Consider the following 24,454-nt stretch of genomic DNA (forward strand, 5'->3'; position numbering starts at 1 on the left):
AATTCTGTCATCATTTACTCACCCTCATGTCATTCCAAACCTGTGTGACTTTCTTTCTTCTGAGGAACACAAGGAGAATATTTTAAACTTGTTTTCTTTGTATGAATTTTGTATCAATTTTGTGTTTCTCAGAAGAAAGTCTTACAGGACTGGAACAACATCAGATCAAAGGTCAGTCAAATGATTTTGTGTGAACGATCTCTTTAATGATGCCTAATGAGCTTTTATGAGTGTATTTTGTCCAGCTCTAGGCCAATACAAATGACATTTAAGCCATAAATACATGGAAGATGCATGTAAACAAGATCAAGACTCGAGTGATGTTATTATCATTACTGCCTGCATAATGTTGTTTTTAGATCTCCTCTTTGTGATTCCTATACAAACCATAGATGCAAACTGAAGCTACAAAATCGTATCCTGATTTAACTCGGTTAATAATATGCAAATGTTCACCATCCACATGAGAGAATAAGAGTGTCAGTTTCCTCGAGTACAGGATCAGTCACTAACACTAGGACAAAAGCTGTGTGGATGTCCTGTCTGACTCTGAAATCAATCATGAGTCAAATTCTACTCATTTTGTGTGTTTTTTTACCATGTGAGTGGATTCATTCAATCTCATCAGAAAAGTGAATCTTTCTGTTGCTGACTGTAATTATTCTAATATTTATATAGAAACAGATGAACTGAGACTGACTCTCACAGTATGTTTTTGTCTTTTTCAGATGTTTCTGGCATCTCTCTGACCTCGTCTCCTGCACAGATTAAAGCTCCTGGTCAATCAGTGAAGTTGTCCTGTCAGATCTCTGGATATGCCCTCAAAGACTATGGCACAGCTTGGATCAGGCAGCCTCCTGGAAAAGCCATGGAGTGGATCGGGATCATATGGGGCAGTGGATCGATAGACTCTGGAAATTCCTTCAAGAGTCGCTTCACGATTTCCAGAGACACGGACCGGAATGAGCTGTACTTAGACATCAGCAGCCTGCAGACTGAAGACACAGCTGTGTATTACTGTGCAAAGACAGACACAGTGGCTCAGCTCAATGTGAGAAAGTGACAAAAACAGATCTGCAGATCATCAACACAAAGATCAACACACTCAATGCCTGATTCATGCTCATGATCATATTCAAACACATTACCAGACAAACACACACACACACACACACAGACACTAATTTAATTTATATGAATAATAAAAAACTGTATATAAAAGTGTATTGTAGAAATGTATCAATGCTAATATATTATATAATATAGTCTACTATAGCAGCAGAGCTCCACAAGAGGGAGTCACTAACTTAAATATTAAACATGACCCGTTTCTGAAGACTTAATAATTATCAAACAATTATTTTATTACATTGTGACATAAATTATTATAAACAATTAGCATACTGACATCATTTAAATTACATGAAGAAAACAGATAAATTGAAGTCCACAATAAACAATTCTGGACTTAGTAATTCCTCCTCCTCACATTAATAATAATAATCATGTACAAGGCCTGAGAAAGCAGATTATGCAAATGTGATGATTTACCTCTATATAACACACAAATCCAGATCACTGTTCACTGTGCAGTGAAACAACAGGAGCAGAATTTACATTTAGCAAATGTTTTGACAATGGTGCAATGAGCATCTGGTATTTCATATTTGTGGTGATTGTTTCTCAGTACTACGGTGGCCTAGAGAGCTCAACGCACTGCAAATGAGGAAAACACATGCAAATAGAAAAAACACCAGCAAATAAAGAAAACATCTTGATCATTTTGACAACACACGTGCTGCAAAAGTTCACAACACCCAAATACAAAAATGCGCTGCAAATAGCACAGACCAGGCCCAGCAAACTCAAGACCCCTCTGCGATGATCTGAATGATGATGATGATTTTAGGCTACTTTTATTTCATAGCACATCACCACATAACCGACACGCTGCAATAATACGTTAGATTAGCTACTCCTCATTAAAAAAAAACTTGTTTAACACGAAATAGCTTATATTCTCTTTTTCACTATGTATGGGCCACAGGAGAAATATTAAGAAAATAAATTAAGGTTATACCGTTATAAGAACGTGTTGAAGTAGAGCTCTCATCGCTCAGATTTTACACTCACTTTCTGCAGTGAATAATTGACTGGGATTTAAGACTTCACCACTTCACCTAGCGCCATCATTGTTTAAAATGCCAATTCCAATATTGTGATGTGACATTTGTCTTTATCAACAATTGCTCGCAAAATGATTGACAATGATTCACATTTGATAATAAAATAAGTAAATAAGTAAAAAAGTAAAAAATAAATTGTTACATCAATTATTTTTTATTGCTAATAATTTATTATTAATAATAAATTTTCACACAAGCCCCCCTGAGAATTGTAAAAGCCTTGTCATTTGTCCTGGCTCCAGGACTGGCACAGACCACAAGGAAAAAGTTTTATGGGGACACCAACAAGTGATGAACCTGGCCGGGCCCACATATTTTTCAGTGTTTACTCTTCAGTGGTGTAGCAATGGCCTGAAAGGTGAGTTTTTGTTGTTGTTTATTATTTGAACACCGTGGTCATATGTGCATTGTGAGTATTAGCAGTGCATTTCTGTATTTGGTTGTGTTGTGAACATTTGCAGCGTATTTTATTTGGTTGTGTTGTGAACTTTTGCAGCACGTGTTGTCAAACTGAAGAAGATGTTTTCTTAATTTGCTGGTGTTTTTTCGGTTTGTATGTGTTCTCCTCAGTTGCAGCGCGTTGAGCTCTCTAAGCCACCGTACAACAAGGTAATTTGACATTTGTGTTATTCTAGAAAACAGCACTATAGAAGCTCACTGTTAATATGATTTATGTATTTTTTTTTTTTTCCACAGGTATCAGTGGTGATGAAATCCGATTAGATCAGTTTCCTGCTGTGATAAAGAGACCTGGAGAAACAGTGAAGATCTCCTGTAAAATATCTGGTTTTACAATGACAAGCTCCTACTACTGGATCAGGCAGAAGCCAGGAAAAGCTCTGGAGTGGATTGGGGGAGTAAACTCTGGTGAAAGTTCCGAATCTGATTATCTTATTTACGCAGACTCTGTGAAAAATCACTTCACTTATGAGTGAGGACGTGTCTCAAAGTACACAGTATCTTGAATTCAAGAGTCTGAGAGAAGAGGACACTGCTGTTTATTACTGTGCTCGAGGGCCACAGTGACTCCATCTGTTGAAGAGGCCCTACAATAACCACAGAAATAAAAGACCAGTTATTAGTCTATCACTGCTAATTTACTATTATTATTGTTATTAAATTATTATTATTAAATTATTATTATTATGATTTTTAAATATTAGTTGTCATTGTGATAAGATCATCATGATTTTAATTCTCTCTGGTTCTTAAATTCAGACACTTTCTTGTTTGTATCTGAAATCTACTCACCATTTATATGACCATTGAAAGGACATAGTTTACTGTTGATGGAGATTGCAAATTTTTGATCTTCATTCAGATTTGTATTTATTTGTTTCTAACCTTAATTATTTTTCATCCAGCTTACTGTAACTCCATGCCAAAAAGTGATCAGTTCATTCAAATGTACAGTACTCTTGCTTTAATTGCTGTAGTGACGCTCAAAAATAAGCAAAGCCACACATCAGTGCAACAACCACCACTGTCAGTCACATCCTGAAATGCCAAAATGTCTCCTTCCGTCCTCCTCACTGACCTCATTTAGCCAGACCCTCCTCAGGGTATCACATACAAGCGCCAGTCCTCCAACAACAGCACAGATCTACAGCTTTCTGATGAGCATCAGTTGAGTGAAAATAAAGGTATTTCTGTGTCTGTGACCATCACAACACCTGCAGTGTTTACTGAGCTTTGATGACTGCTGATCCGAAAATAAGTTGACTACTAAAAAGAAACAGCTGAACAGCAGTCATCAGTTCACAATAAAATATATGACATATGAAATTTGTTACTGCATTCTTTTAGTTATTTTGGTAAGTACAACAATGCTTAAAAGCACTAACTTGATGAGAAATATACTTTTAAAGAGAATAATAAACTTTAAAAAAATTGTCCATGATATTGTAAGTAATGTTTCTTTACCTGAAAAATGTGTCAACATTAAGTGTAACTGCAATTTACATTAAAATAAATAACATTAAAATCAAAAACAGTGAAGACTTTGCCTCCTCATTTCAGAACCCCACTGCACGCCACTGACCCAAACCATCATCTGTACTTCACTTGCTCATCTGCCCATGGTGCTGACTGATACCGCTGTTGCTTTTATGATTTCCCCAGAACAATAACCAGAAACGTTATAAAATAGCCTATTGTTCTTACATTTACAATATCACATTACTATAATTAGATAAAATGATAAAAACACAGATATAAAAACTGTGATGTTAACATGTTAACAAACCTTTATATATTCAAATAATTTCATAGGGAGGATAATTCATATGTCATTCAAATACCAAGGGACTGTGCTATAAATTGAATTGAGTCAGTACTTGTGCTCAGATGCTGTGCAGCTAAATATCTTCTTGTTCTTTTCACTTGAAAGTTTTAGGGTGATAATGGAAATGTTGCTCTATAGAGACACTTTTAATTCTTCTGAATTACATACAGTCATCTCATTGTTCTATTTCATCAATTATGCTTCATTATTATCACATTAATTTCCCATGTCTTTCAGCTGTTAGTGGTCAGTCTTTGAATTCGTAGTGAAAAACCCTGGATAATGCAGTGCGTCTGGTATCTCAGTTGGCAGCTATCAGTGCTAAAATCAATCTTGCATCACACTAATATGAAATAAGTTTAAGTTTAAAAGGTATGCAAGGGAAAAAAAAAATACTGGCATAAATTCCAAACTGAGTGAAGAGAAAAGGGTGAAAACTCATGTGAAAATAAACTATACTGACTGAATAAAAAATAGACTCAGAATCTAACACAATTTAAGCTATTATTTCTAGTCACTAAATCATTTTGAGTCTTACATTTTTTACACTTTTTACACATTTCATATTCAACATTCAAATTAAACTTCCGACTGGCATAACAGATTGTGTTTCATGTGGTGTTCAATATTTCAGTTCAACCTCGTGAGTAATCATGTTTTGTACATTTGTTTGTACTGTTGATACAGGCAGCTTCATCCTGTGAGGCTTATTAACTGTTAAAGACGCTCATTGCAAAAATATAATATAATAGTAGCACATGGTTTAAAAGCCATCGACCTCAGGACAAAACATAATCAGCCATGTTTGTGCTACATGTGGTTAAAAACAGTATAGCCTGAGAATTACCTGTTACCAAAATGTCTTTTATGTATCAACAAAATATTAATGCATAAGAAAAAAAAAGACTGTAAAAATTACTATAAGTAAATGTGGACTACACACACTGACAGAAATAAAGTCAGGTTGATACAGCCATATTTTGTATTGTTTAAGACTTGAATAAAAAGTTATTTTTGATGGTAACATTTTTATGTTACCTGACAAAGCATTTATTACAATGTGTGTCACGTTATCATAATATATATGTATATATCATTTATACATTATCTTCATCACTGAAGATCATCACTGATTAACACTGAGGGCAGTGCAGCAGATTTTGTTTAGTTTTTAAGACCCTCCCTTAATCAAATGAAGTCTGAAACATCGCCTGTTCTCTGTTCAATAAATGCTTTGATTTTTCACACTTCTTCACACACCAGAAACACAGTTTTTGCATGGAACTGCATTGGTCTTGAAGAAAGATGAATCTGAGTTATATTATTATATTTGTACTGGTTTCATGTAAGTTTAAATCTGCAAGAAACTTTCTAAACATGAATATTTAAAACCAATGCTGTTTTAATTCTGCAGAGATGTATAAAGTACTAGAGACCCAGACTTGAGTAAAAGTACAAGTGCTCTATCAAAAAAGTGACTTGAGTAAAAGTTGAAGTGCTCTTTAAGCACCACACTTAAGTAGAAGTACTAAAGTATTCAAAATTTTTTGTACTTAAGTATTGCAAGTAGTTTATTTTAAAATTTACTTCTCAAGTACTGAAAGTAAAAGTACAAGTATTGAGTGCGTGAAGACCACTTGAGATGCAGACAAGTTGAGATGCTTTGTTTGTTGTCAGCACTTTGATTTCATTACCAAAAAGTTTATTTTGACTAATAGTTCTACCATATACAATTGAATAAAATTAACAGCTAGCTAACAACAACTTGCTTTTTGCACTTTTTTTCTGTTTTCACCTCACTCCAGTCTAAACTAGGCTAAACTACCACTCTTACTAAAAAAAAAAAAAATGGGGTAAGCACACTTATATTCTCATTTCAAGAGGTGTTCTGAGTAAATGATTTGTTTGTAACACTTTATAATATGGTTTGATTTGTTAACATTACATTAGTTAATGTATTAGACTAATAACCAACATGAACTAACCATGATCAATACATTTGTTACTGTATTTATTAATCTTTGTTAATCTTAGTTAATAAAAATACAGCTGTTCATTGTTTGTATATGTTACTTCACAGTGCACATTAACTATGTAAACAAATAGAGAGCAATTTGAGAGCAAGACAGCGCTCGTGTTGTTTTAAGACGGCAAATGCTCGCGCTCTCCCTCTCTCGCTGCTCGTATATGCGCCCTGACAAGGGTTGGTCTCCTTCCTCACTCTCACAGCCACGATCACTTGAAGTTGAAGGGGTGGAAGGTAGTGTTTTTGGTTCGTCTTTGGTTGATCTTTTTAGCTGATGAAAAGGCAGAACGGGAGCACGCGCAGCTTCTTAATCACTTGATTCGCTCATTGATGCGTCAGCTTCATCAACATTTTTATAATTGTAACGAGTAACAATGCAGCACATAAAAAAATATCGGAGTAAAAGTATTAAACTCATCAAAAATATGTACTGAAGTAAAAGTGGAAGTAGGAGAAAAAAATAATACTCTAGTAAAGTACAGATACCGCCTTTTAGTACTTACCCTGACAGCAACATAGTGTCGGCCCAGATCTGGTCCATGTGTAATCCACATGTACCAGATGTGGGCCGGATCTGGGCCGCATTATGTTGCTGTCTGGGTAAGTACAGTAGTGAAATAGCAGCAAATCAGCATATTAGATATGATTTCTGAAGGATCATGTGACACTGAAGACTGGAGTAATAATGCTGAAAATTCAGCTTTGCATCACAGGAATAAATTACTTTGTGAAATATATTCAAATAGAAAACAGTTATTTTAAATTGTAATAATATTTCACAATATTACTGTTTTTACTGTATTTTTAATTAAATAAATGTAGCCTTGGTGAGCAGACAAAACCTCTTTTAAAAACATTAAAAATCTTAGTGGTTCCAAACTTTTGGACTGTTCTGTACATCCCAAGAGTTGCTCTCTTAGATTCTCTTCAGCTTCATTGGCCACTTTCCTATATTTTGTACGTTTTGTTACAATAGGATGCATGTTTTAAAAAATATGCAAACTAGAAGAACATCCAAATATAATGCATAATCTGATGAGTTAATGAAGGAGCATGTTGATGAAGTATATTTCAAGTAATGCAAGTATAAAAATGAAACAGGACTTTACAGTCCCAAAATATTATTAGAACATTCCAGTGATCTATGTGCAGTAGTACAGAGGGTTCGTCTTTCTCTTTATTTAAGCAGGTGGCATGTAATTATTTTTTTCATCACAGTCCACAAAAATACCTCCACTTCTCCTATTCTGCACAAATTTAAGACCTCAAGAGATAATAGCAAGAATCAGCTGTATCTTCAGATGTGCAGTCTGAAAATTTAAGACACTGCAGTCAAACGAACAAACAAACAAACAAACAAAAAAGATATAAAAATGAATAAAGTCACCAAAGCAAAATGCCATTAAGCATGCTGGGAAATCATAAACCCTAAAAATCAGCAACATTATTATTTAATACTGTTTTCTCAAGACAACTCAGTTAAAATGTTAATATCTAATATGAAGACATTCCATATGTGTGATTTAAAAAAAAAAAAAAAAACTCTTAGTTCAAGCTCAAGCGTGAACACATAACCACGCTGCAAAGTGGTTGTTATCTGTTGTCATCTGTATTTCAACTTTGTTTCTTGTAATATAACAATAAATTATGATTACATTTTTTATGTTGTATTTTTTATCACCCTCAGTGCTGTTACGCTGTATTTTGGAGCTCTGTGCACGTATGGCTCTGACTACTCTAAACCCTCAAAAAAATCTCTTAATATGCAAACTATTCTGTAGGGCGGATCACCCTCACTCCCAGAGGATTGTTTTATAAACCGTCCAACGACTAACCATCTAAATCAGCTGCTGTGTACACTTTTTTTTCTGTGTAACTTGTTGTTTACTGGCAGTTGAGACAATGGAAATGCTACAGTATGTTGTTCTGCTGATGATTATTTTACGTAAGAAACTTCCAGTTGTTCTGAATTATTACTGTCATCTCACTGTTACTGTAATCCATCTGACATTATTTTTTCTCTATATTTCAGGTGTTAGTGGTCAGTCTTTGACCTCTTCAGATTCTGTGGTGAAAAGACCAGGAGAATCAGTCACTCTGTCCTGCAGTGTGTCTGGATTCTCAATGAGCTACTGGATGGCCTGGATCCGTCAGAAACCAGGGAGAGGACTGGAGTGGATCGGCCGTATTGACACTGGCACTATTTTTGCTCAGTCTCTACAAGGCCAGTTCTCCATCACCAAAGACACCAGCAAAAACATGCTGTATTTAGAGGTGAAAAGCCTGAAGCCTGAAGACACAGCTGTTTATTGCTGTGCAAGACACTCACAGTTACACAAAAAACTGCAGGCCTGAACAAAAACTATTCATGTGATCTCTGACGGCCCAAGAGCATTTTTCCCTAAAATATAACAAGCTTCAATGATTTTTACTTTATTAAAATATGGTTTTAAATCTGTAACATACATCTTTATTGAGGTCTTTCTTAATGAACTACAAGCATTATAAGCATATTGAATTCATGCAGACAAAGCGATCGTGTTTTTTTTTGTTTTTGTTTTTTTTTTCACAATTAGCTACCTGAACTATTAAATAAGAATAAAAATACATTGAAAGGCAGACATGGAGGTTAATAAGGACACAGAAAATGTAAATGTGCCTTTAGAGGGCAGTCTATGCAAACCTACTTCTTGTCCCTTTTAAAAGCCCCCACTCTATTCATCTACAGACACAAAACTTGTTTGACTTTCCTGCATCAGGTTCCTCTTTTCATAACATGGCAATGGATATTGTGTCTAAACTGGGTTTTATCTTCATCTTTGCTCTCACAGAATGTAAGAAAGGCTTTTGAAAACCTGTTGACTATCAGACTTATTCATGTGAACTGCTACTGTTCAACCTATACAGTATATGCTGCCACTGAGCCAAATAATGAGAAAGAACCAAACTGCATACCATAGCTATGTAGAAGACACTCAGATTTACCTAGCTCTGTCACCTAATGACTACAGCCCCATTGACTCCCTGAGCCAATGCACTGATGAAATTAAAAATTGGATGTGCCTAAACTTCCTTCAGTTAAACAAAGACAAAACTGAAGTCATTGCATTTGGAAACAAAGATGAAGTTCTCAAAGTGAACAAATACCTTCACTCTAGGGGTCTAAACTAAAAATCAAGTCAGGAAACTTGGTGTTATTTTGGAGTCAGACTTGAGTTTCAGTAGTCATGTAAAAACAATATCTAAATCAGCATATTATCATCTCAAAAATATTGCAAGAATTAGATGCTTTGTCTCCAGTCAAGACTTAGAGAAACTTGTTCATACTTTCAACACCAGCAGGGTGAATTATTGTAATGGGCTCCTCACTGGTCTTCCCAAAAAGACCATAAGACAGCTGCAGCTCGTACAGAATGCTGCTATCAGGATTGTGAGCAGAACCAGAAAATATGAACATATCACACCAGTCCTCAGGTCCTTGCACTGGCTTCCAGTTGCATTTAGAATTGATTTTAAAGCACTGTTTCTTGTTTGTAAATCACTCAATGGCCTAGGACCTCAATACATTGCAGATATGCTCATTTAATATAAACCTAACAGATCACTCAGATCAATAGGATCACATCAGTTAGAAAAATCAAGGGTTCGCTCTAAACAAGGAGAGTCTGCTTTTAGCTGTTACGCCAGCCACAGCTGGAACCAGCTTCCAGAAGAGATCGGATGTGTTCCAACAGTAATTCAAATCCAGACTCACATATCACATACATCATACTCACATATCTTTTTAGCATAGGACATGAAAGTGGCACATCTGTGTAGACTCCCCTACAGGGAGTGTAAAACACTGGATAAGGTCAGATCCAATGATACCGTGAACATGACTCTGTCTCTTCCACATCAGATAGGGGAACCTTGAACTTGGTGATTCAGGCAGTTAGGGTTCATATATTTGTTTCCTGTTCATTCCATTAATAAATGCTTTGTTAATGGTAAGTCATGTTAATAAAGTGTCAACAAAAGTTAGTTACACATCAGTTAATGTTGAAATAGTATACACTTTACAATAAGGTTCACAAATTCCATTAATAAATGCTTTGTTGAATGTAAGTAATGATAGTAAAATGCATATAAACATGAACAACATATCTGTTAATGTTCAGATGGTTTGCACTTCAGAATTATGTTTACAGCCCAAATCAATGCCTTATTAATAAATTATGCTGATAATGGTATTTTTTACCTTAATTTAGTGTAAGTGAGTGGAGAGTTAGAAATGTGTCAACTGCTACATAAACTAATGTAAGTACAGTAAGTTAACCTTAAAACATTAAGGCTAAATAAGAGGCATTGTTCATTATTAGTTCATGTTATCTAATGCATTAACTAATGTTAACTACTTGCGCTGTTAATATGAATAGATTCATTAATATATGCGTGAGTTAACGTAACAATGACTAACTAATGCATTAACTAATGTTAACTACTTGTGCTGTTAATATGAATAGATTCATTAAAATATGCGTAAGTTAACGTAACAATGACTAACTAATGCATTAACTAATGTTAACTAATTGAGCTGTTAATATGAATAGATTCATTAATATATGCGGGAGTTAACGTAATGCATTAACTAATGTTAACTAATTGCACTGTTCACAGGAACAGATATGCATGAGTTAACGTTTTAACTAATGCTGAACAGAGGTGTTGTTCATGGTTAGTTAAAGGTGCTACAGAGGATCTTTTCGTCGACTGAGAAACCTAAGACTGTTACTGAAGAGCGCATGCGTAAGAACAGCCCCCCTCCTTCACAGCTCATTTCGAGGGAACGCCTCCCAAAACTCGTGCACGAGTATTGGAACATAATGTTTGTTTACCACCAGCATTCGCTGTGTCGTGTTAGTGGATTCATTATGTCGGACTCACCGCAGGTAACTCATAATCTGCAGTTGTTATTCCTGTCTCCTGACAAAAACATTGCATGCAGCGCCTGTGGAGTGTGGAAAGTTACTGGAGCGCGCAGCCGCGCTCATCTCACAAGGAACGTCATGGCAGTGATTGACAAGCCAGAGGGCCAATCGTTTACGCGATGATCGCGTAAACGATTGGCTGATGTTTTTAAGGCCCTACCTCGTGCACAGATGATGTATATTAATATTATTCCTTTCAGTGCACCTAATAAATAGTCTTTTATCAGTTAGTGAAGACAGTTTCAAGTAATATTGCAAAAATGTATAAAACAAAACATCCTCTGTAGCACCTATAATGTTAACTAATGCATTAACTAATGTTAACTCTTTGTGCTTTTAATGTGAATAGATGCATTAATACATGCGTGAGCTAATGTTAACAAACATTAACTAATGCTGAACAGAGGTTTTGTTCATGGTTAGTTAACGTTGTTATTTTCAAACTAATGTTATCTAATACAACCTTATTGTAAAGTGTTACCCATATTCTTTTATATATTTTAACAACTACAGGTCAAAATAAGTTAATTATTTAATTTTTACATAAATATTTCCTTTACTCTGAATGATGTTTTGCCAAAAGGGAGATAATATTGTAATTGTTCCCACTGCAATGTTTTTAGTATTAAGTCTGTATCATTAAATCAGTTTTAATAATATTCCTTTAATATAATTTAATAATTTAATAATATTAAATGACAGCAGAAGCAGATGTTGAGAAATAAAAAGCATTTTATTCAACCGTTCTGATGCTCCTGCCATGCTTGCTTAGCTTGTCACTTGGTTTTGCCCCAAAAATTGCAGCATGCAGCTACGTTTATGAATACTTTGTGTGCCAACATAAATAACGTTATCAGGATGAGTACTTTGGGTGAATAATCCAGGTCTCTTTTGAACTTGTGACATACTGTAGTGAAGGGGAACTCTCTGTTCAGAAATATTGCTAAGATATTATTCTGACAACCGCAGTCCTGAATATCTTTCTCTTTTCCTTGCTAAAGGCCTGTTCGAGTATGATAACTATAATGATACACCACAATTATAACGATAACGGCACAGAGAAACAATATTGTTAGAATCTGTTTCAGAGTATTTTTTTTCCCCCAGCTGATGAACGGTAAAACCATTGACAGACAATCTTTGTAATTATTGTTCTTGGTTTATTAGCTTTGTTAATCAATAACAAATGAAACAATACAAAAATGATAAAATATTAATATTTATTCAGTTTAACACAATTTTGTCAGTGCTAAACATTCCTCATTTATCTGTAAAATAAGATGCTAAAATTGTTATTTATACAGTGATACTGTCATTCAGTGTAATGGATGATACTGTGGTGCAACACAGACTTTGTGTTACACTGAATGACGTGTAACATTACCGTGAATGATGAAACTTCTACTTCTACTACAGATTATATTGCAGGCCATCAACTGGCCACCTATATCAAACAGTGAGCTTGACCAGTAAAGTTAATCACAATTATTCACAACATCTGCTTATTTTTTTTTATTTATTTTTTTTTAATCTAACAATATGTGTTTTTTGGCGTTTCACAGAATGACGTGTGTTTTTGTATCTTAGGCTCCCATGAAAAGGTGGAATTATCAAATATTTAAGAGGAATAAACTCACTTTTCTGCAGCACCACATGGTCTTAATGATGTCACAGACTGTTGAATGACTATCTGTTTTTTATTTGATTTCAGAATGGCTTCTTGATCCTGTTACACTGAATGACCTCTGACAATCTGAATCCCCTGGTTATTAAAACAATAAGACAATATATATTTTTAAATTGGTATTTTATATATTTATTTAAAGATGTAATGGTAAAATCAAAGTCCGGACATAATGCTGAATGACAAATTTACACTTTGGAACATTATTTCCCCCATATGTTGACATTTTATTTTCTCAAAAGTTATTTGAAATATTAAAGTAGACACACTGCTTGCATTTAACATGTTTTTTATCTACATAAAATGACTTTTGTAAATTTAATTTGATGTGGACACCAAAATGGTGACATCTCGTCTTTGACCCGAATGTCAGCAAGCTTCCTGAAAATGAATCAGATTCAAAGAAAATGAAATAATATTGTATCAAAATCAATTAGAATTCAGTCAGGAATATTTGAATCCATTTTCTCAGTTCAGTTTTACCACAGTTTTGCCTTTGTATGCAAATTACATGATTTAGGGAGGGTCAGTGTAACACAAACTCTAAAAGTACTTGCTATAAAACCAAATTCTCCGTCATTGTTTGTCTCCTGCAGCTGCAGTGCAACTGAATATCATTAATATTTTACAGTTTTGGGGTGATAATGGAAATGCTACTGTATGGAGTTCTGCTGTTGATTATTTCATGTGAGAAACACTCAAATTCTTCTCAGTTAAAGGTGCACTGTTCTAACTAAACTAGCATTAATTTTCTTTATCTTTCAGCTGTTAGTGGTCAGTCTTTGACCTCCTCAGATTCTGTGATAAAAACACCAGGAGAATCAGTCACTCTGTCCTGCAGTGTGTCTGGATTCTCATTGAGCAGCTGGTGGACGGGCTGGATCCGTCAGAAACCAGGAAGAGGACTGGAGTGGATTGGGTATATAGATAGTGGCACAACTGCATATTATGCTCAGTCTCTTCAAGGCCAGTTCTCCATCACAAAAGACACCAGCAAAAACATGCTGTATTTAGAGGTGAAAAGCCTGAAGACTGAAGACACAGCTGTTTATTACTGTGCAAGAGAGTCACAGTTACACAAAAGACTGCAGGGCTGAACAAAAACTATTCATGCATGAAATCACTGAAGCAAATTTACTGCAAACATCTTCAAGATTCAAAATATTAATTGTTTAATGGTTACATTTCCTGCAACATTTCCTCATAAACAGCTTCCATAATCAAAAAGGTGCCCATGAATGGGATATTGTCTGTTAAATAAATGGCCAAATAAATTAAATTCAACTGAAGAGTTTGTAGCTAGTCCTAAAGAGAATTAGCATTTTCAAGATTTCCCTCAGGATTTTCCTATGGATTTTTCAAATACATTTAAAGCTGCTGTCAGTAAGATTTGCCTCTTAGTCGCCACATGAATATAATGTTTGCTGTCAGTCACAATACCGGTGTGGATACTGTACTTCACAGAGTGTAGTCTTGAAGTATGACCAAAGTAGGAATTTGCACCGGAAAATGTCATCTGAACAAGTCACATTTCTGCCACTTTTGTTCTGACCAACTGAGGGAAAAAGCATTAGGCCCACAATAAATAGTGCTGCCAGTGATGATTAAGTCTAACGATCGCTTAGCTCAGATCACATCAAACCATGCTAATTATTATTGTTGTCATACTTTGTTCTCAAATTGTTAATGTTAACAACATCAGCACTGCGTGACTATGTGTATTTAGTGTGTATTAGCATTACTATAGATTTCAATTTCTGTAGCCACTCCGCAGTCCGAAGTCTTTTGCTTTTTGACTACGCCTGAATCTCCAGTTGTCACTGATGATTGTCATTTGGGCCTTTCTGGATTACAATTCGCCATCAAATTAAGTTTAATTATTGCAGCTGCTGTGAGAACAGGCTATAAATGATTCGCTACCATTAGCATCCTATATGCATAATCTAGCTGGGACTCCTTTCTTTCTGTTTACAGACGTGACGTAATGATGCAAAGACAAACTGCTGCATGCTCGAATTTCCCGCAGAAATCCACCAGTATCGATTTATTATAAAACATTATCACAAGCTTACCGTTGTGAATCGGGCTAAGGTAAGGAGATTGTTTTGAGCACTAGCTGGTTATGTACTTGCTCAAAAATTGATTTTGGATAATTTTTAACCAAAAAAAGTTATGGACTGCAGCTTTAATGTGTTTTATTAACTTGAAGAGACAAAAAATACATTTTGAAGCCACTTTTTCTTTAAACGTGTGACTAATATGTGTTTACATGCTCAACAAATCAGACAACCATTGTATATAGTTCTTATACTGTAGCTGTTACGTGTGTTGGTAGAGAGATGAGGCGGATACGGATTTCCACAATAACAGACAGTATTTTAATTAACAAAGGCAGAGTTCACACAACATATACTTAACTTAAACAGAAAACGGACCAGGAGTGAATGGAGTAAGTGCAATATAAAGGGAGTGCTGACAATAGAGTCCAGGTGCAGGTGATCCGTGATGATGGGGAGATGACGAGGGAAGTGAGTGCAGGTGTGGAGAACAGGAGGATCATGGGAAATCAGGGATCTGTGACAGTAGCAACTTGTTAGAAACTTACATTTCATAAAAGAACATCAGCAGCTTTATAAAAATTCAGATTTGAAATACAGTGACTAATTGGCTTTTAATTTTTATTTAATTTAAATGGATTTGATTCAGACTCAACATTTATTTATGAAAAATTTCTACTTTATAGGAAAACTTTTATAATATTACATTTCCCATTAACTAAAGGTTTTAGAGTGAATCATTGTACTGCACTGACAAATATTGCTTAAGATAAAACCATGTTTGGAGTTGGATTTTAACTTTTTAGTCTGACCTTCCTTTTATTGATGCAAAGTCTGCTGGAGGATGGGCTTTGCAAATTAAAATGTACTTTCTGCTTTATAAACTCCATTTTTAACTTTTTTTCAGTGTTTTATCTGTTTTTTTTTTGTTTGTTTTTTTAAGAAATATGGGGAAAAAAGTCCTCAGAATTACCTGTTTTTTAATGAGCATAATATGTTTGTATGGACGATAGGATTTAGAAATGCATTTTTCTTTCTTTTTGTAATGTTATTTCATAACTGATTGATGTAGACATGGTCTTACTGTTATTTTAACAAAGTGCAAAAAGTCAGACACTGACCGAGTCTGTCATCCTCAATCCTGGGAACGAACAAACTGACCTGTACTTTCTCTGGGATTGAAGTTGGTGATGCAGTTATTTCATGGATAAGACAGATAAGACTCATATATTTCTGCTTCAAGTGAATATTTTGCAGAATTTGGATTAAATAAAAATTTAGATTACCTAAAAATATATAAACTTAATTGGTAACCAGCCCCTCTGAGCAAGAAAATGAGAAGTAAAAAACAATAGCCTGAAAGTCAAAGAGACAGACATGGTTACAGAGGTTAATAAGGGCACAGAAAATGTAAATATACCTTTAGAGGGCAGTCTATGCAAACCTACTTCACCTAGTTCCCTTTAAAAGCCCCAATCTGTTTATCTCCATACATCGGTTTTGACTGTTGCAGCAGGTTCCTCCTTTCATAACATGAACATGAATATTTGGCATTTCATCTGTATGGTGATTGTATCTCAACAAGGTAATTTTGACATTTTTTTGTCAAACAGAACTTTAATTAATACAAGCTCTTCATTGATTTATGTCTTTTTTCCACAGGTATCAGTGGTGATGAAATCCGATTAGATCAGTCTCCTGCTGTGATGAAGAGACCTGGAGAAACAGTGAAGATCTCCTGTAAAATATCTGGTTTTACGATGGCGAGCTACTGGATGCACTGGATCAGGCAGAAGCCAGGGAAAGCTCTGGAGTGGATTGGGAGAGTAAACTCTGGCTCTGGTAGTGTTACTTATGCAGATACAATGGAAAATCACTTCACACTGAGTGAGGACGTGTCTCAAAGTACACAGTATCTTGAAGCCAAGAGTCTGAGAGAAGAGGACACTGCTGTTTATTACTGTGCTCGAGAGTCACAGTGACTCCATCTGTTGAAGCAGCTTTACAATAACTGAGAACTAATGAGAAAAGACCAAATATTAAACTATGAATCATATACTTGCTTTCCTTTCATGATTATGAAGTATTAGTACTCATGGATATAGAACCATCATGATATTTTCCTCTAATTTTTCTGATACTTCCTAGTTTGTATATGGAATCAACTCAACATACCAGCCTGGTCTCATTGTTAATACATAGGTATTAATATGTAACTTTCAAAATGTTCCTTCATGTCAAGATATATGTATAATTTCCCTTTTATCGCTTTGATAAATGTAAGATCCCTAAACCCAATCCTGAACCAAAACATACCCATTTTATTCAGAATGTTAAAAGAATAAAACAAAATGGACAGAAATGTGTAGGAAAATTACAATTTTAGTAAAAATAATACATTAAAATGATATTTTGAGCCGCTAATCCTACACCTACCCCTAAACCTACCCATAACCATTTCTTAAAACTCCCTACTGTTATAAATAAAAGAATAAATGACAAACAAGTGTAATCACAATAATTCATTTATTGCGAAAATGTCAAAAGTGGTAGCAAATGATGATGAGTTTCAGTCGCAGTCCTCTCTGATGGTAATGTTTTTTTTTTTTTTGTTGTTGTTGTTGTTGTTGTTGTTGTTTTTATGGGGAACAGAGCAGAATTGAAGTTATCCATGAAAATATGAATCCGGCTTCTCTCCATGGAGGCGCGCACTCATTTCAAATGTCAATCCACTGAAACATTGCATGTCGCAATCTGTGATGAAGCAGGTGAGAACCAATGAGCGTTCGATATCACTGCCATAAACCATGTCATAAAGGTTCTCGAGGGCGCAGCTTTCAAATTTGGCTGAATCGCAAATGGCACCCTAAACCCTTAAGCCGAGTTCAGACTACACAATTTTCAATGTAGTCGGGTCACTGTTCTTTTCACACTGCATGACTATCTTGGCCAGCATTCAGTCACTGCTGTGTTCAAACGGCATGATGGTTCAGCGACAGAAGATTTCACACTGCATGACTTTACAATAGGAAGAATCACCGACAACTCTGTCTGGCACACAAACTATGTTTCACAACCAAACACATGGGAGATGTGACAAGGAAACAACGCGATATCACGCGTGCAAGACTGGAGTTCTCACGTCAGACTGGGATTATTATTAAAAATAATACCGTTGTGGTACAGCTCAGATGAAACGTCTAACAGACACGGGTGCCAAATTCCTGCCAAATTTCTACTAATTTTTCTTCCATTTCTTGGGTCCAAATAGACAGAGAAGAAGCCTTTTTCTGAAACGAAGCCATGCTTGCTGATATTGTGATCTATAACTCCTCCCCGAACTCCCCGCTGCTCTGTAATTTGCCCTCTCATTGGCTGTCGGTCATCGCCGATGTAGTTTTCAGTCAGAACACTTTTCACACAGCAGGATTTTGAATCACCAACAGGTCCAGATATTTAGCATGCCAAATATCTCACGGGCGTCGTAGACTCGTCGGCGATTCTCTCAGATCGCGTCTTTGCTCATTCACACTGCGTGATTGTCACTCGCGTGAACGAGCACCGATTTGCCTGTGATTTCAGGCATTTGTCTGCGATTTCTCAAAACCTGTCGGCGAGCCAAAATCGGGGCTAAATCATGCAGTCTGAACTCTCCTTTATGGTCTTCCTCTTCTTCCTTTGCACTTTCATGACATAATGCCGCTTTGACTGCCGAGTAAAGTCTTCTGTGTAGCTCCCAAACTTGCAGGCTCAGCTGAAATGTGCATTGAGGGCGCATAGCAGCCGCAAAGGGGGCATCTAAAATGATGATTGGGACAACCCTACAGAGTATTCAGTGAAAAACTAGAGAATTCTGCATTAAGGTTCAAAAGGTTCAATGAGGTTCTATATAGAACCCTGTTGTTCTTGACTTAACTTTATAGAACGCTTTATGCCAAAAAGGTTATTTACAAGGAGAAAAGTCTTAAACAATTACACATTACTTACATGTTCAATGGGTTATTATTGCATTTTTTTTTTTTTTTTTTTTCAGTTAAAAAGTATGTTTTTGAGCCTATATGAAGAAAATATGAAGCCTGACCAAACCCTTTAAGGTTCCATTTAGAATCTTATCTTTTAATTTCCAATGTGATACCATAATTATCTCCATAACTTCAGGCCTTTATAAAAAAAAAGTGCTCTTGCTTTAACCAATGAAAAAGCAAACTTAATCTTGTAAATAAAAACAGGGCCTCACTGGCCTGCTGAAAATACTCATATGCAAAGCCGCCTGCTCTGTCAGTGCTCAGCAACAACACAATGACTACTGCAATCCCATCACTTGTCAGTCACACCTAAAATACCAGCATGTCTCACTTCTGTTCTCCTCAATGACCTTTAGACAGGCCCTCGAATGGCCAGTAGTCCTCCAGACAACAGCTGCCACAGCCAACTTTCATCCTTGAGAAGCTGATGCTGTTGTTCATTCATTGTTCAAAAAAAAAATAAAAAAAAATAAATAAATAGTACATTTTTGACTTGAACTTATTGTAACTAAACAATATATGCCTGTGTAAGTCCAGTCTAGTCTCCTCATAGACCAAGCTCAGGAACTCTCAGAGCAACAGACACAATGCAATAAAACAATAAATGGAGTAGTAAACCTGGAGTCTTTGAGTAATTGATATTATTTATCATTATTGGCTTCTTGTTGTTTAATTATGTAATTATTATTATTAATTAGCATGATGCATTCTTACAGTTCCTGGCAAATAAAATGTTATATTTGATTTATTCTGTGTTCTTCTGAAATTGTTATTTCAGTTGATTAAGTTGAATCTGGTGTTACAGCACATTAATGTGCAGAATGAGTCAAACTGAAGGCTCATAAATGAAAGGAGCAGCAAACACTTCATCTGAGACCTTTTGATTTCTGTCTATTCAATGACTTAGCAGTTTGTATGAACGTGACTTTGTTGTGAGAAAGCAGTTGCAGCCAAAGGTATTAGTTCCCCCTGCATCCTCTGACTATGATCAGACTGGTGATTTTGTGTTCGTGAGATCTGTGACCTGGCTGTTTTGAGAATCGTGTGACATCGGGTCAATAATGAATGACTGAAGAGTAAGTGAACAGGCCTACTAAACAAATATTTCAAATTAAAACACAACTAGATTAAAAATCCTTACATCTGTGAACCTCTATATATGCAAATGATTCAGTAGGGAGGATCAGAGTCACTCAGACACTCACAGGACTGTGTTATAAACTAAATCCTCAGTCAGTGTTTATGTTCTGCTGCAGTGTAGATAAATATCTTCTTATTCTCTTCATTTGACAAGTTTTATGGTGATAATGGAAATGTTACTTTATGGAGTTCTCCTGATGATTATTTCATGTGAGAATGATTTCACTTCTCCAGATTATTATTGTCAGTTCATTTTTCTAAATCATCTAACATAATTTTTCTCTGTTTTTCAGCTGTTAGTGGTCAGTCTTTGACCTCCTCAGATTCTGTGGTGAAAAGACCAGGAGAATCAGTCACTCTGTCCTGCAGTGCATCTGGATTCTCAATGAGCAGCTACTGGATGCACTGGATCCGTCAGAAACCAGGGAGAGGACTGGAGTGGATTGGGTATATATCTGGCTCAACTGTATATTATGCTCAGTCTCTACAAGGGACAGTTCTCAGTGACCACAGACACCAGCAAAAACATGCTGTATTTAGAGGTGAAAAGCCTGAAGACTGAAGACACGGCTGTTTATTACTGTGCAAGAGATTCACAGTTACACAAAAGACTGCAGGTGCTGAACAAAAACTATTAATGCATGAAATCACTGAAGCAATTACTGCAAATTTCCCCACAATTCAACACATTACTTGTTTAGAAAACATTTTAATACTTCTGTATAAACAACGTCCCAAATGAAAGTATGAATTTCTGGGCTGGTAATAAGGAAGGTCAAAAAGATAATAGATTGAGAGTTTGGAGGAATGATCATTGAGTGAGATTCATAACTGAAGTGAGTGTACTGTACATAAGCACCTGCTAAATTGAATCTGAAAATAATAGGCTGTTGTTTGATTCAGACTCAACAATATTCAATCATGCCAAATCTATTTTAAAATGCTGGCCTACTATACATTTCCACTGTAGGATAAACACTAATCTTTATATATCCATAAAAATAAAGCTTTCAAGTGAATTACACTGTGGTGGCAAATATCATCTACAATGAGCAAGATGAATCCAGATATACGGTTGATTTTTTTCTTTTGGTCTGACCCTCCTTTTATTGATATAAAATCTGCTGGAGGATGGGCTATGCAAATTAAAATGTACTTTCTGCCTTATAAATTCTTCTTATTTATCTACTTTTCAGTGTTTTGTCATTGAGATTTTTAACAAAAACTGCTGCAGAAATGGTCCTCAGAATTACTTGTTGTTTCATAAGCATACTTGTCTCTATGAAAAGTAAGTAAGATTTATTTTAAGTACTTCAGTGTATATATATTTTTATTAATTTTCATCTCTTTGCTGTCAAGTCATGTCTATTTTTCACTTTATTGCTAAAATTCAAGTGTCTCATAAATGATAATTTCTTTTATTTTAACAGTGTGCAAAGGACAGACACTGACTGAGTCTGAGTCAGTCGTCCTTCAAACCTGGGAACGAACATAAACTGGACCTGTACTTTCTCAGGATTTAGTATTGGCAGTGCAGATATTTCATGGATCAGACAAGCTGATAGGAAAGGGCTCGAGTGGATCTCATTTATTTCTGCTCCAAGTGGCAGTAGCAAATATTACTCTAAAACTGTTGAAGGACGATTCACCATCTCCAGAGACAACAGTAAAATGCAGGTGTATCTGCACATGACAAATCTACAGGCTGAGGACACTGCTGTTTATTACTGTGCCCGAAAAACACAGTAACACAAGAGGCTGCTGAGCTGTACATAAACTTGTGTGATTTAGAGAAACTGTTTGTGCCACACGTGATTAAAAAATAATTCACATATGTATCTGAAAAAAACAATCCATCCCTCATTTTTTAACTTGTCAACTTTAAAGCATGTAAAAAAAAAAAAAAAAAAACCACTTAACTAACCTATAAACTATTTTTTCCTTATATTGTATGTTTTGGGAATGTGTAAAGTTTACATGATTCTGTGATTGGATAAGGATTTGTATCAATTAAAAATGTATTCACTTAACTTTGCTATGTAATTATCTACGAGTCTGAGCTAATAAATAAAAAATAAACAATACATTGAAAGGCAGACATGGTTATTAGAGGTTATTAAGTACACAGAAAATAGAAATATACCTTTAGAGGGCAGTCTATGCAAACCTACTTCTTGTCCCTTTTAAAAGCCCCCACTCTATTCATCTACAGACACAAAACTTGTTTGACTTTCCTGCATCAGGTTCCTCTTTTCATAACAGGGCAATGGATATTGTGTCTAAACTGGGTTTTATCTAAATCAGCATATTATCATCTCAAAAATATTGCAAGAATTAGATGCTTTGTCTCCAGTCAAGACTTAGAGAAACTTGTTCATACTTTCAACACCAGCAGGGTGAATTATTGTAATGGGCTCCTCACTGGCCTTCCCAAAAAGACCATAAGACAGCTGCAGCTCGTACAGAACGCTGCTGCCAGGATTGTGAGCAGAACCAGAAAATATGAACATATCACACCAGTCCTCAGGTCCTTGCACTGGCTTCCAGTTGCATTTAGAATTGATTTTAAAGTACTGTTTCTTGTTTGTAAATCACTCAATGGCCTAGGACCTCAATACATTGCAGATATGCTCATTTAATATAAACCTAACAGATCACTCAGACCAATAGGATCACATCAGTTAGAAAAATCAAGGGTTCGCTCTAAACAAGGAGAGTCTGCTTTTAGCTGTTACGCCAGCCACAGCTGGAACCATCTTCCAGAAGAGATCAGATGTGTTCCAACAGTAATTCAAATCCAGACTCACATATCACATACATCATACTCACATATCTTTTTAGCTATGCATTTACTGAATAAGCACTGTGCTACATCCGAACTGAATGCACTTTATTTTATATGTACTCTTTTAATTCTTTTTCATTTTTAACTGCTTTTATTGCATTTTATATCAATCTTTTGTGCATCCTCTTTTTACTATTTCCTATGCATTCCATTTTATTAAGTCGTTTTATTTTGTTAGGGCTGTCTGAGTGAAAGAAATAGGGAAAGGAGAGCGGCAGAGATTCACTTAGATGTGAGTGAAGAGTACGGAATTGGCAGGAGGCCGGGGAGGTACGTTAATTATACTAGTTTTATGATATTTATGATCATATGGCTTTGATAAGAAGTCACTGGGAGCCACTAATGGCAGGCAGCGCATCGAACGCACTCCAATACAGGGACACGAAAAGTGGCGTAGGACATGATAGTGGTGTATCTGTCTAGAGATACCTCCTACAGGGAGTGTAAAGCACTGGATAAGGTCAGATTCGATGACACCGTGAACATGACTCTGTCTCTTCCACATCAGATAGAGAAACCCCATACTTAGTGATTCAGGCAGTTAGGGCTCATATTTGTTTCCTGTTCATTCCATTTTTATTCTTATGTATTTGTTTCCTTTTCATGTAAAGCACTATGAATTACCATTGTGTATGAAATGTGCTATATAAATAAACTTGCCTTGCCTCGCCTCGCCTTACAGTTGTAAATGTTAATGTTGAACTGCTCATTTTTCAGTCTGTTGGTGTCACTGACTGAGTCTGAGTCAGTAGGCTACTTTGGGTGTGTCAGGGAGTCAACACATTCACCACCCTCTCCACCCACCAACGTCATCAGGACCCAGTCACCCGACTACTGATCACACACACCTGTCAGCAATCGCAGCCAGCACTATAAAACAGCACTCCTCCCGTTCACTCACTGTCTGGTCTCAACCTTACCATGTTGAACAAACTGACTCACTTATCTGCTTGTTATGCACCTGTTCCCTGGATTCCACTTTGGTTCCTCAGTTCCGTTCCAATCCCTGGAAAAGTGAAAGACTTCATGACTCACAGATAAGACTCTAACAAAGACTTTCCTTCAAGTTTGCTTACTTGGATTTCCCATTCGTCTGTGTTCATATTATTATTTCTTACCTCTGTGTTCCGTGTGTATCTGCTGACAGGGTGTCTTGTTCATCATATTTATTTTCATATAAAAGCAACAGAATTAGGAGTCTGAGCCACTATTTGTGCTACTAAATGTGAGAACAATG

At 35.8% G+C, this 24,454-nt stretch overlaps 1 protein-coding gene, 1 pseudogene and 3 gene segments (V, D, J or C); all 5 read left to right on the top strand.

Moving 5' to 3' along the window:
• The first annotated feature begins 217 nt into the window (after positions 1-217).
• LOC125273089 (immunoglobulin delta heavy chain-like) lies at positions 218-3,121 on the top strand. The gene is made up of 4 exons (XM_048198359.1): positions 218-601; positions 729-1,059; positions 2,429-2,544; positions 2,883-3,121. The coding sequence occupies exons 1-4, from the start codon at positions 535-537 to the stop codon at positions 3,119-3,121; spliced, it is 753 nt and encodes a 250-aa protein (XP_048054316.1). The 5' UTR covers positions 218-534.
• Positions 3,122-8,229: 5,108 nt separating this feature from the next.
• On the top strand, positions 8,230-8,851 carry LOC125273090. The segment is given in 2 exon segments: positions 8,230-8,441; positions 8,529-8,851. Coding segments are annotated over 2 exon segments (366 nt in total).
• A 4,880-nt stretch (positions 8,852-13,731) lies between these two features.
• On the top strand, positions 13,732-14,374 carry LOC125271649. The segment is given in 2 exon segments: positions 13,732-13,837; positions 13,916-14,374. Coding segments are annotated over 2 exon segments (375 nt in total).
• A 2,336-nt stretch (positions 14,375-16,710) lies between these two features.
• LOC125271650 lies at positions 16,711-17,724 on the top strand. The segment is given in 2 exon segments: positions 16,711-16,792; positions 16,870-17,724. Coding segments are annotated over 2 exon segments (372 nt in total).
• Positions 17,725-20,509: 2,785 nt separating this feature from the next.
• Positions 20,510-24,055, top strand: LOC125273091 (annotated as a pseudogene).
• The last annotated feature ends 399 nt before the right edge of the window (positions 24,056-24,454 follow it).

The sequence above is a fragment of the Megalobrama amblycephala genome, linkage group LG7, assembly GCF_018812025.1.
Source record: "Megalobrama amblycephala isolate DHTTF-2021 linkage group LG7, ASM1881202v1, whole genome shotgun sequence".
NCBI classification, from domain to species: Eukaryota; Metazoa; Chordata; class Actinopteri; order Cypriniformes; family Xenocyprididae; genus Megalobrama; species Megalobrama amblycephala.

Excerpts from the sequence above, each read along its gene's own strand:
- LOC125273089 (XM_048198359.1), top strand. The coding sequence starts at position 535 with ATGTCCTGTCTGACTCTGAAATCAATCATGAGTCAAATTCTACTCATT. Across the intron at positions 602-728 it reads TTTGTGTGTTTTTTTACCAT|ATGTTTCTGGCATCTCTCTG; the intron begins GTGAGTGGATTC and ends TGTCTTTTTCAG. Across the intron at positions 1,060-2,428 it reads GCTCAGCTCAATGTGAGAAA|GACTGGCACAGACCACAAGG; the intron begins GTGACAAAAACA and ends TCCTGGCTCCAG.